This window comes from Artemia franciscana, chromosome 2, assembly GCF_032884065.1.
Source record: "Artemia franciscana chromosome 2, ASM3288406v1, whole genome shotgun sequence".
Lineage (NCBI taxonomy): Eukaryota > Metazoa > Arthropoda > Branchiopoda > Anostraca > Artemiidae > Artemia > Artemia franciscana.
In genome coordinates, this window is record NC_088864.1 from 15,719,064 (window position 1) to 15,733,167 (window position 14,104).

General features: G+C 37.1%; 1 protein-coding gene across 1 annotated transcript in view; it reads right to left on the reverse strand.

The window, feature by feature from the left end:
• LOC136037822 (protein Fe65 homolog) overlaps positions 1-13,532 on the reverse strand; it is a 190,539-nt gene extending 177,007 nt beyond the window's left edge. Inside the window, exon 1 of the mRNA XM_065720661.1 lies at positions 13,325-13,532. Within this exon, the coding sequence (XP_065576733.1) occupies positions 13,325-13,367 (43 nt within the window). The 5' untranslated portion in view covers positions 13,368-13,532. The remainder of the gene's footprint in view (positions 1-13,324) is intronic.
• Positions 13,533-14,104: the final 572 nt, after the last annotated feature.

Below are 14,104 nucleotides of genomic sequence, written 5' to 3' on the forward strand. Positions count from 1 at the left end.
TAACCTTTTTTTAGTTTTTTAGCTTTAGTATTAAGTTTTTTTTAGTTTTTTAGTTTTTTTAGTATTTTCTTTTTAGTTTTTTTGTAGTTTTTACCTTTTTTAGTTTTTTTCTTCTTTTGTATTTTACCTTTTTTAGTTTTTTTTCTTCTTTTGTATCAATGCTAAAGCCAAGGTTCGAACCTGGAACCTCTCGGACCTGGAACATAACGCTTTACCAGCTCAGCTACTTCGACTTGAATACATTCGTTTTTGAATTGGTATATGATGTGTCCCGGTTGTCATTTATATTCCCTGTGTCCCGGTCGTCATTTGTGTCCCGGTATCCCGGTCTGTAATTTCGTCAGTCGACAAACATGACGTCAGACGACAAACAACTTCATGACGACATACAGCTCAATCCTTATAATGACGTCAGTCGACAAACATGACGTCAGTCGACACACAAACATGACGCCAGTAGACAGACACATAGACAAACAACTTATTTTTATATCTTCTATATATATAAAAATAAGTTGTCTGTGTGTCTGTGTGTTGAGTGACGTCATGTCATCAGGTCGTCATGTCGTGATTATCACAATGACGTCATTAAAGGTATTTAAGACAGTCGTTCACGGAAAAATGTTTAATTGTAAAATGACTGAAGAACCTACAATGTCAACAGCCGAGGAAGCTGCTCAAAGAGTCTATGCCAAAAACTTGCTGCTGATAGAGAAAGTAAGAAAAGAAAGCGTGCCGAGGAATCACAAGAGCAACACGAAACCAGACTTGCTGCTAAAAGAGAAAGTGAAAAAAGAAGGCGTGCCGAGGAATCACAAGAACAGCAAGAAAACAGGCTTGCGGTTGACAGAGAAAGTAAGAAAAGAAAGCGTGCCGAGGAATCACAAGAGCAACCTGAAAATTATCGCCTGGCATTCAAGTACTGCCCAGTCGATGATTATAGCTTGAGTAGATGTGTTCAAATCAGGACTATGTCTAAAATTTGTCCCTATTGCAAGGCCTTGAAATTCAATGGTGAAACAATGGGAATGTGTTGTGCCTCAGGAAAAGTTAAACTTCCTCTATTGGCTGCACCACCAGAGCCATTGAAGACTTTGCTTACTGGAACTACGTCAGAATCTAAGCGTTTTTTTTTATCACAGATCAGAAAATATAACTCATGTTTCCAAATGACGTCGTTTGGTACCCAAATCGAAAATCCAGATCAATTTATGCCTACTTTCAAAGTAAAAGGGCAAATTTATCATAGAGCAGGGTCCCTTCTACCATTCTCAGGCGAGAATCATAAATTTTTTCAATTGTACTTCATCAGTGATAGAAATTCTGAATTGAATGCACGTTGCGAAATTTCTCCCAACGTTGAAAGGACAATCGTTTCCCAATTGCAACATCTTTTCCACGAAAATAATAATTTAGGGCGTCTGTTCAAAACAGCCATCGATTTGATAACTACTGATACGCATAAAATTGTTATTTCCGCTGACAAAACGCCTCCTGGCCAACATGTGCGTAGATACAATGCTCCAACTATCGACGAATTGGCAATCGTTATGGTCGGTGATCAGTTTTTACCTCGAGATGTTCTTCTTCGTAAGCAAAACGCTCAGCTGGTAAGAATTGCTGAAACTCATCGATGCTACGATGCCCTACAATATCCTATCATTTTTTGGGATGGAGCCGACGGCTATCACTTTAATATTAAATTGATGAATCCAGCCACAAACAAAGAAATGAATAAGAAATGCAGTGCAATGCATTATTATTCCTATAGACTAATGATTCGGCAGGATGAAGACAATTATATTTTAAAATGCCGTCAATTGTTTCACCAATATGTCGTTGATATGTATGCAAAAATTGAATCAGAACGTTTACTATATATCCGTCTGAATCAGACCAAGCTCCGCTCTGAACAATACATTCATTTGCGAGAAGCAGTTGTAAATGACCACAAACGTTAACAAACGTTTGTGGTAATACCACAAACGTTGGAAGATTAACGATTTTACCTTCGTCATATGCTGGCAGTCCCCGTCATATGCATGAATATGCTCATGATGCTATTGCGTATGTTCGTCTCTATGGTCGTCCAGATTTATTTATTACATTTACATGTAATCAATCTTGGGACGAGATACAGCAGCTTTTACTTCAAGGACAATCGGCAGTTCATAGACATGACATTACGGCCCGTGTCTTCCGGCAAAAGTTGAAATCACTGATAAACTACATAGTAAAACTTGAAGTGTTTGGGTCAGTGCGATGCTGGATGTACTCAGTGGAATGGCAAAAAACGAGGTTTGTCACACACACATATACTAATCTGGCTACACTATAAAATTACTTCTAATGAAATTGATGATGTGATTTCCGCTGAAATACCTGATGAAAATGTCGATAAGGGGTTATATGATATTGTTGTAAAAAATATGATACATGGACCTTGCGGTGCACTGAACGAAAATTCACCATGCATGGCCAAAGGAAGGTGCACAAAGAAATATCCTCGACTTTTAATATCCAACACAATTACTGGAAATGATGGCTACCCACAATATAGAAGAAGATCTACTGAAGATGGCGGTAAAACAGCAATAATAAAGAAGCGTAACGGTACCACCATCGAAGTAGATAACCAGTGGGTTGTTCCATATTCCCCATTATTATCAAAAACATTTAATGCACACATAAACGTTGAATACTGTAACTCCGTAAAGGCAATCAAATACATATGTAAATACGTCAACAAAGGTAGTGACATGGCAGTTTTTGGCTTGCAGTCCGAAATCAAATATATCGACGAAATCGTACAATATCAGGCTGGAAGATACATAAGCAGTAATGAAGCTGTTTGGCGAATTCTTTCATTTCCGATACATGAACGTAGTCCAGCTGTTGTTCACTTAGCAGTAAATTTACAGAACGGTCAACGTGTTTATTTTTTGGAATTCAACGTCCAACAAAGAGCCCTGAATCCACCGGATACAAAGTTAACTGCTTTCTTTTCGCTATGCAAAAATGATTCTTTTGCAAAAAAACCTGCTGTATACTGAAGTGCCTTCATATTACACGTGGAATACTAAAAATAAAGTATTTGAACGTCGAAAACAGGCTTCATCAATGACGCGTGCGAAACGTCAACTCCAAGTCAAATTCGTGTATTGTTTGGCATCATACTAACAATTTGCTCTCCATCAGCTCCTACAGAGTTATGGGAAAAATATAAATCAAAAATGTCCGAAGATATACTCCATCGAAAACGGTTAGAGACGTCAGATATGACTTTTGATTTTACATCAGAAATTTATAACTACTATTTAGTTATTATAGAAGATTTGTGCGTATGCATGGCAAACAAACCTCTTCAGGATTTGGGAATGCCTTCACCTAATCGTACCGCTGCTGTTTCGACATGTGTAGAATTGGATCGTGAACAAAGTTATAGTACGAGTGATCTATTGTCGTATGTACAAAATAACATTTCCAAGTTAACGTCGGAACAAAAAGACATTTATGATACGATAATGCATTGTGTCGATAACAACGTTGGAGAAATTTTCTTTTTGGATGCGCCAGGAGGTACTGGTAAAACGTTTGAGATAAAACTGATTCTGACATCAATTCGATCAAAAAATGATATAGCGTTGGCAATTGCGTCGTCCGGAATAGCCGCAACGTTGCTGCCTGGTGGAAGAGCTGCTCATTCCGCTTTGAAATTGCCTCTGAATTTTCATTCTACAGAAACTCCCACGTGCAATATTTCCAAATCATCTGGGATGGGTAAAGCATTGCAGCAATGCAAACTTATTATTTGGGACGAGTGCACAATGGCACACCAAAAATCGCTCGAGGCTCTGTATCAATGTTTGAAAGATTTGCGAGGGAATTCGAAACCCTTTGGCAGCACATTAATATTGCTTGCGGGAGATTTCAGGCAAACATTACCTATAATACCTAGATCAACATAATACCCTGCAGACGAAATGAATGCTTGCCTGAAAAATTCTAATTTATGGGCACACGTAAAAACATTAAAATTAACTACAAATATGCGTGTCCGATTGCAAAACGATGACTGGTCAAACATTTTCAGATCAATTGCTGGCAATTGGAAACGGAAAGCTCCCAGTAGACTCAATTTCAGGACGTATGCAACTACCTGCTGAATTCTGTAATTTAGTGAAGTCCAAAAATGAATTGATTGAAAAAGTATTTCCGAATATTCTAAACAATTATAAAATAATAAATGGCTAAGTGAAAGAGCGATTCTTGCACCAAAAAATATAGACTTCCACGAAATCAACAATATTGTTTTGACCAAGATTCGAGACCAGGCAGTCCTTACAAGTCAGTCGACACAGTTTTGGAACCAAATGAGGCGGTTAATTATCCATCTGAATTTTTAAATTCCGTGGATCTTTCAGGGTTTCCACCACACATGCTACAACTAAAAATAGGCGTACCAATAATACTGTTAAGAAATATCAACCCGCCAAAGCTTTGCAATGGCACACGACTTGCCGTAAAAAAAAAATGGAAAACGTAATAGAGGCCACAATCTTGACAGGGTCTTTTGAGAGTGAGGCTGTTCTTATTCCTCGCATTCCCATGATTCCAACGGATCTGCCTTTTCAATTTAAAAGATTGCAATTCCCAATTCGATTAGCATTTGCAATCACCATCAACAAAGCTCAAGGTCAATCATTAGAAAAATGTGGTATAGATCTTAATACTGATTGTTTTTCCCATGGACAATTGTATTAACAAGTTTTACGCAGTTAATTTGTAATGTATCTATCTATCTATCTATCTATCTATATAAAAACGAGTTGTGTGTATGCATGTTTGTTTGTTTGTAAAAAGAGCGTTTGCATATGACGTCGTTATAAGGACAAGGCTTTGTATATGCACAGACAATGGGAAAGCCAAGAATGTTGTATATTCGCAAGTTTTACGTAGTTCAAAACACATATATAAATCTATCCATATTCATAGGTCGTACACAGGGACACAACTACAATGGCGCGTAAAGACTCACGCGCGGGGGGGGGGGGCTTGGGAGGGGGGGGGGGGGGAGCGCGAAGTGCCCCCACCAAATAGGTGTTGGGGTGGCGCGAAGCACCACCCCAACAGCTAGTATATCTATATATATATAAATAAGTTGTTTTTCTGTGTGTCTGTCTACTGACGTCATGTTTGTGTGTCGACTGACGTCATGTTTGTCAACTGACGTATCTATATCTATCTATATATATAAAAATAAGTTGTTTGTCTGTGTGTCTGTCTACTGACGTCTTGTTTGTGTGTCGACTGACGTCATGTTTGTCAACTGACGTATTGATCTGAATACATGAGGTATAGATCTGAATACAGATTGTTTTTTTCCCAGGGACAATTATATGTTGCATGTTCAAGAGTCGGTAAACCTGACAATGTATTTATATGCACAGACAATGGGACAGCCAAGAATGTTGTATATTCACAAGTTTTACGTAGTTAAAAAAATATATATATCTATCTATATTCGCAGGTGGGACACAGGGACACAACTGCAATGGCGCGTAACTAATATGGCGCGTAACGACTTAAGCGCTTGGGGGGGCTTGGGGGGCGTGAAGCGCCCCCATCAGCTAGGTGTTGGGGTCAGATTTACCGACTCTTGAACATACAACATATAATTGTCCATGGGAAAAACAATCTCTATTCAGATCTATACTGCATTTTCTAATGATTGCCCTTGAGCTTTGTTGATGATCATTGCTAATCGAATATTCCCTGTGTCCCCGGCGTCATTTATATATCCCCCTGTGCCGCCCAGCGTCTCCGTTGTAGTTGTGTCCCTTTGTTTCGGTCGTCATTTATATTTCCCGGTTTCCCAGTCGCCATTTGTGTCTAGGTGTCCTGGTCTGTAATTTCTCTTTGAGTGTCCCGGTCGTCATTTATATTCCCTGTGTCCCGGTCGTCATTCGTGTCCTGGTGTCCCGGTCTGCAACGTCATCTTATAATGACGTCATATGCAAAAAACATACCAAAAACTAACATGCATACAACTTATTTTTATATATACAGATAGATAATCTAATGCCTCTGTTATTATCACACCCACTCTTGTCACCTTTCTTATAATGGGGTTTTATTAAAGTTTACCTAAAATCGCAGGGTATATCCTTTTTTTCAAAAATTATACTTATCATTTAGCCTAAAATTAATGAAAGCGATGTTGATTGACGTCATTGAACCTGTTTCAAAAACCACGATAATTGTGGACTGATTCGTTTTTTAATATTTATTCTAGGCCTGTGTTATCTCTGAGAAAAATAAAATCGATAGATGCAAAAGAAAGCCTTTCAAACTCCCAAAGTGAATCCTGTGACAATCATATGATTTTCCAGTACAACAATTTCTAAACGATTTAAAGTTTTAGATATCCAATTTGGCCGCTAAAACTGTTCAGGTATCATACAATACAAGTAGCTTTTGCACAGCTCAATATGGCTTTAAGTTGGAAAAGGATTGTGAGTTATTTTTGCTGCTTCATTAGCTGTATTCCAATTGCAAGTATTGGAATTTACTTTATAGTTCTCTGCTACCAGGCCCAAATAAATCCAACCATTCCCAGCATAATATTGCTGGTGTTTCTTTTATTCTTCGTGTTTGGCTTTTTATTCTTTTCAGCAGCATCTGAAAAAAAAGGATATGTCTTGTTTGTTAGTAGTCTTATAACTGCGTCAGCAGTTCTGTCGTTGACACTTATAATCAGCTCAGAGACACGAGAATCAGTTTTCAACTTTGTATACAAGCAAGCTCTGATTAATTGTAATCGGAAATTAACTTTCCCATTTTTTTTAATGGACTACAACTCAATTGTTGATACTATACACACGTCTTTGGAATGCTGTGGGATGGATTATCCTGGTGATTTACCGGAAAATGCTTTTCTTCCTTTCTGGAAAATCAGTGAAGTATTTAATGAAAATAATTATCCAGAATCGTGCTGCAAACCAAATTCTATGAAAAGTGTGGACTCGCCGGAAGAGCCATGCGCTGCAAAATATCATTACTCAAAAGGATGTTTTAAACAGTTGGAGAAGTTCCTACACACACATAGGATCCTCCTCCTTAGTTCATCCTTATGCTTTGTTATCTGTTATTTTATAGCAGCTTTGGGTGGTATCATCGTGTTTTTTTCTAGCCGGTGAGAACATGGTTGCAGATGAAAGCGCTGCAACTAAGTAAAGGTTGAAGCATAGTCTATAGTAACCAAAATTAAAAAATACGCCTTAAAAAAACTTGCAAGTGAAAAAAATAGATCAATTTTTAGCTGGTTCAGGAATAGTAACTATTGTCTCAATTTGTCTTGACAGTAGAATGTTATTTTGAAAACAAATTTAAAAGAACTCAGAAAAATAGCGTGGAAACCCTATAAAACAGCGTCGGGTCAGAACAAAATTACTTAAATACATGAGGCTACCAACGTAAGAACGCTTTATATTATATATACTTTTTGCATACTTAATATATTATATATATATAGTTTTGTCCATTTTACATGTCATATATACTTTTTTAACGCTTAATATGCTTATCACTCTTTAAGAGCGCATCTCGGAGGTAGTTCACTCTTTATGGCATTTAGGTAAAGCTGGGATTTATTTGACTCCACCTGCAGAAAAGAAGTGCATTCCTGTTTCTTCTATGCCCTTCATTTTTGCTCTTCTGTTAATCAACTCTGAAGGTTTCTGTCATTTTACTTTGCATGTACAAATGCAATTAAACTAATCGATCGATTAACTAATCCCTCGTTTGTTTCATAGTTTATCAATCTTTATCATATTCATGTGTATATTATGAATAAATGTATTAAATCAATTATTTGTGCCCATATTCACGCTGAATTATGTGCAAAGAAAATAAGCTAATTTGAAAGGTTAAATTTTGCAGATAGATTTTGGAGCCTTGAGAATAGACGCAGGATATATAAACCAAAACAATAAAAAGTCGAAAAGCGACACCACAACAAAGCTGAGCATTTTTTGCTGTAACAACAACAGTGCAAGGTTCAGAGGCCTCGGCACACCTTAGCAAAGTAAGGGTACATTTGTGAGGACAAAAGGCTGAGAGCTACCTGCCATAGAAAATGAAGGGATTTAGAAAGGTAACAAAATGCCGGCAATGTAGAATTTGGCTACAGGCTCTGTTGCTAGTTAGAACCTGCTAGCTCTGGTGCTTGTTGTCTGCTAGCTTATTGTCTGTAATATCGAAAGAGCAGGCTCTTCTGCTTGTCGTCATTTGTGTCCCGATGTCCCGGTCTGTAATTTTGTCAGTTGACAAACATGACGTCAGTCGACACAAAAACATGACGTCACTCGACAGACACACAGACAACTTATTTTTATATATATAGATCGTCATTTATATTCCCTGTGTCCCGGTCGTCATTTGTGTCCCGGTGCTTTGTTGATGGTGATTGTTAATCGAACATTCCTTGTGTCCCGGTCGCTTTCTCTTTGAGTGTCCCGGTCGTCGTTTATGTTCCCTATTTCGCGGTGTCCCGGTCGTCATTTGTGTCCCCATGTCCCGGTCTGTAATTTCGTCAGTCTTCAAACATGACGTCAGTCGACACACAAACATGACGTCACTCGACAGACACAAAGGCAACTTATTTTTATATAGATAGATTTATATTCCCTGTGTCCCGGTCGTCATTTGTGTCCCAGTGCTTTGTTGATGGTGATTGCTAATCGAACATTCCTTGTGTCCCGGTCGCTTTCTCTTTGAGTGTCCCGGTCACCATTTATATTCCCTATATAGATTTCCCGGTGTCCCGGTCGTCATTTGTGTCCCGATGTCCCGGTCGTCATTCGTGTCCCGATGTCCCGGTCTGTAATTTCGTCAGTCGACAAACATGACGTCAGTCGACACACAAACATGACGTCACTCGACAGACACACAAACAACTTATTTTTATATATATAGACATATATTTTTTATTCACACAGACACTCGACAGACATATATATTTTTATATATATACTAGCTGTTGGGGTGGCGCTTTGCGCCCCTCCCAAGCCCCCCCCCCCCCCCCCCGCGCGCGTAAGTCGTTACACGCCATATTAGTTACGCACCATTGTAGTTTTGTCCCTGTGTCCCACCTATGAATATTGATAGATATATATATATATATATAAATGTTTTTAACTACGTAAAACTTGCGAATATACAACATTCTTCGATGTCCCATTGTCTGTGCATATAAATAGATTGTCAGGTTTTACCGACACTTGAACATGCAACATATACTTGTCAATGGGAAAAACAATCCGTATTCAGATCTATACCTCATGATTCTAATGATTGCCCTTAAGCTTTGTTGATGGTGATTGCTAATCGGACATTCTCTGTGTCGTCGTCGTTATTTATATATCCCCCTGTGCCCCCCGGCATCCCCGTTGTAGTTGCGTCCCTGTGTCCCGGTCGTCATTTATATTCCCTGTGTCCCAGTCGTCATTTGTGTCCCGGTGTCCCAGTCTGTAATTTCTCTTTGAGTGTCCCGGTCGTCATTTATATTCCCTGTATCCCGGTGTCCCGGTCGTCATTTGTGTCCCGATGTCCCGGTCTGTATATACATTCGTTTTTGAATTGGTCTTTTTTTTAGTTTTTTACCTTTTTTTTAGTTTTTTTTAGTTATACCTCATGATTCTAATGATTGCCCTTGAGCTTTGTTGGTGGTGATTGCTAATCGAACATTCCATGTGTCCCCGTCGTCATTTACATATCCCCCTGCCCCCCCCCCCTGCGTCCCCGTTGTAGTTGTGTCCCTGTGTCCCGGTCGTCATTTATATTCCCTGTTTCCCGGTATTAGTTTTGTTTTTCTCCTTTATTTTTCAGTTTTTTTCCTTTTTTATTTTTTTCTTTTTTAGTTTTTTTAGTTTTTTATGTTTGTCCAATGACGTCATTATAAACAAGAGCTAAGAGCTCATATGGCACTTGTGAGGTTCTAGAACTTGTCTAGAACGCATCTAGAACTTATGCTTATTCTCGAACTCGCCAAGTCACTAGAAATCCCCCCAACCCCCCCAAAGAATCTGGTCCAGTTATGTCAATCACGTATCTAGAACTTGTGATTATGCTTTCCATCAAGGCTCATCCCGATCTTTCCACTCTGTGTCTTCCAAGATTTTTGGTTTCCAAGATTTTGTTTCCGGCGGATCCGGCTCGGTTATATCAATCTCGTATCTAGGACTTGTGCTTATTCTTCTCACCAAATTTCATCCCTATCTCTACACTCTAAGCCTTTTCCAAGATTTCCGGTTTCCCCCTCCGACTCCCCCCAATATCACTAAATCCGGTCAATATTTTAGATGAGAGCTCTGAGGTACAAGATTCTTCTGAACATCAAATTTCATTAAGATCCGATAACCCGTTCGTAAGTTAAAAATACCTCATTTTTTCTTATTTTTCCGAATTAACCGTTCTTTCACCAATTTTGATACCAATAGATAGATCACAAGAATCAGATTATAGTAAAGACCGAACTCAAGCCCAAATGACCTAAACTCTGTGGCTTTTTTAAATCTTAAATTTAAAATATATGGTTTAAATTCAATACATTAGAATTTCTCCCTGATTGGGAATCGAGCCCCGGTTTTGCGCGTGACAAGTGGGTATACTTTCAACTGTATCATCAGAGACTAAATATAAGTTACATATAATTAAAGTAATGAAATTAAAACTAAAAATGAAACTTAAGAACGAGGGACTTAAGAGGGGAAAGCTCCTTTCATATACGGAGTAATTTCTGTTCGTTTTGATATTGCTCCGTACTTTCAGTTAAAAAACACGTGTTTTTTTAATTTAATTGAAGAAGAACCAAGACCTGTGTTCCTTTTTTGTGCAGGTAGTGTTTTTTTTCAGGACAGAGTTATTTTCAATTCCAGTAGAGATTACTCATACTGATTACTCATACTGGATTACTGATTACACATACTGGATTACTCATAGTGATTACCGGAGTAATTAGAGATTACCCCAGTAGAGTTTTCTTAAAAAATCTTTTAATTATCGCAGTTTTCAATAGCACTGTCATTTGTAAGAAATGTCTCTATATTTTTTAATAAAGAACAAACTTTAGCCCTTATTAACTGAAATCTTCTATTTATATAAATATATACTGTTTGTTTGTTTGCTGTTTGTTTGTTTGTAAAAAAAAAAAAAACTAGAAAAAGAAAACACCAGAAAAAACTAGAAAAAAGTTCAGGGGGTTCAGGGGGAAGGTTTAGAGGGTTTCAGTGAAGGGGGGCTTAAGGGGGCTAGCTGACACTTTAAGTGTTACTGGGACACGCAGCGCCACAGCAACGCGTGGCAGCGGTCAGCTAGTATTAAAATAAAATGTCATATAAAAAACTAAATCGTCACATGCATGATGATGCAACACATATATCTTCGCAAGAACAGACAAGAAAACAAAGATTCTAAAATGATGGATTGTTCAGTGATTTCATTTATGTTAGATGGTTTGACTCTGTGTGAAATAAAATGTTTTTCTTTAACGAAAGCAGTGATTTTCAATAAATCAAAAAGTAATTTTTTACCTAAATGGCAGCTTTGATTTACGTCCACCAAGATTTAGCTATGAGGTTCGAAGATTTTATGATAAAAATTCATTAAAACCCAGCAACAAACCTTTACAACAGAAGTGATGACAAAATTTTTAAGTTTTAAGTCTTTATCAACAGAGCACAGAAGATCGTCACACAAAGACTTTGTCAAGAGATGTCAAATTAAGTAAAGGGCATTTAGTTGAATACCTTTTTCTTCTGTGGTATATATCGAAATCATTTCTAGTCAAAGGAAACTGATCACTGACTCCTGTGATGGTGCAGTGGGTAATAATATCAGCTTGGTAATACGGGACCCAGAGATCGGACCAAGCTCTAAGAACACTATGCAAGGGTCAACGCACGAACCTTAGTAATCTGCAAGTGTCGTTAATGCGAGACAATACAAAGGGACCACTGAGGTTCAGGACTGTTTAAGAAATTTGGAAACAAGGGTTAAGTTAAGGAGCGGATAAGGATGTAAATTAGCCACTTAAGGGACCCTATTGAAACTCGAAGGCAAAATTTGGGGGATAAATGTTTGAGGGAAACTGTGGTTGCATCTATATTTAGGGGAAAATATTTAAGAATATTTTTTGTGTGTTTGTGTGTGTTTGTTGATCTGCTTTGAAATCTCTGGCCATGAAGCACCTCAAATTACAGTTTCAGAACGAAGGAAACTCAGTTGGAATCAAATATGGTTGTATTGATTCTTGATATACGGTTTTTACTTTTGTTTTTAAAACAACAAATCAGAATTTTTCTGAACAAATGAGACGACAACACATTTCTTTAAACAAATAAATAAAACAATTTTTTCTCAATTGAAAGTAAGGTGCAATATTAAAACTTAAAACGAACAGAATTTATAGCGTGTACGAGGGGGTTGCCCTTTCTTCAATATCTAGCTCTTTACGCTCAAGTTTGACCTTTGGTTCCAATTATTTTTGAACAAGTATTAGAATAATAATTTTGTTTAAGTTCTAAAAGTTAAGTATTATTTTCAAAAGTTGCGACTTGTATTCTGGTTTTCAGCAGCCGTGGGAAAATTAGCCATACTCATATTAGTTTCTGCTAGTTTTGGGTTTTACTTGATTATAGGTTGTAATTTATGTTCGTTTTGGGTTTCATTTATTTATTGATGGCGATTTGTGGTAGTTATACACTTGGAAAGTTGTTTGACATTATTTTTGCTCATTTTTGGTTTAATGTAGTTCTTTACTTTTCTTTGAAAAACTGATTTTGTGGTAAAGCTTATAAAATTAATTTCATTAAAAACTGATGTTGAATTTATTAGTTTCTTCGCCTGAATTAAACAAGGATATTTGTGAGGTTTATTGCGTATACTTTTAAAAGTTAAAAACGAAAAGAAATGCTTGCTTTGTAGCTAACGAGACCTTCGTCTCAAAATAGGTTTAATTTTTTCAGCCCAATTTATGACTTTTCTGCTCCAAATCCTGCTTTTTTCCTCCAATTTTGTGGATTTTATTTTAGTAAAGCGCTAGTTTTCCAAGATACTATAAATGTAGGGAACGTATGAAACAAAGAAGAGAAAATATAATAAATATAAAAAAAATCCCAAAGCAGAAAAAACAGAGGTATTGTCAGCCAGTTGAACAATATGAAGAGAAAATAAGCAAATATTTTGACAAGAACCTCCGCCAATTTACTGGATTGAATAAAGTAAATATTTTATTTGACAAATAAAGTCTCTTTAATAAACTTACCAAAGTGACAATCCCAAGAAGGGCTGGTTCTTGGTGAATCCATTGATACATACAGTAAGTATTAACTATCCAGGACTTGATTTGTCCTCGACTATTTTATTTCCCCAAATTATTGATTTTTAACTGACGTAGTGTTTCCATGAGTCACAGCAGTCAAATACCAAAGAATGGAGAGAAAGATGTAGATCCGAGGAAACCGATCCACTTTCTTTTTTTCCAAATTGGAAAGCATGCTCCAAGCTGTTCGTCCTAGCTTGGAGACAGCAGATGAAATTGGATTTTATAGGAAAAACATATTTTTTAAGAAACATTTTTGTGTCTCACTTAAATGCTTACACCTCAGTCTGAGAAAGAGAACTAATCTAACAGTATCAGGATTTTAAGTAGTGAATATTTCTATTTTTTTTGAATAGTTCTTTATTACTCATTTAAACTTAATTAAACTTTTAGTGAATCTAATGACTTTGTCTTTTTAATACTAATTTTGAAAGTTCTATTTTGTTCAAAGATGCGTTCACTTTTGTGGTATATTTTCTTTAAGAGAGGAAGATTCACTCAGAACTGCCTCTAGTGGATAGTGACGTGATTGATCGCCAATGCCCCGTGCGTAACACCCTTAATATTACAATCAAACAGTTCATGGTAACTGTAAGTAAGGAGCGACCCGGCACATAGTAACCAAAACTATTAAAAATGGAATTGTGATACCCATAGATACATTAAAAGAATTGGATTTTTATGCTGATTCCAAATATATAAAGTTTCATCAAGTTTGGTCTT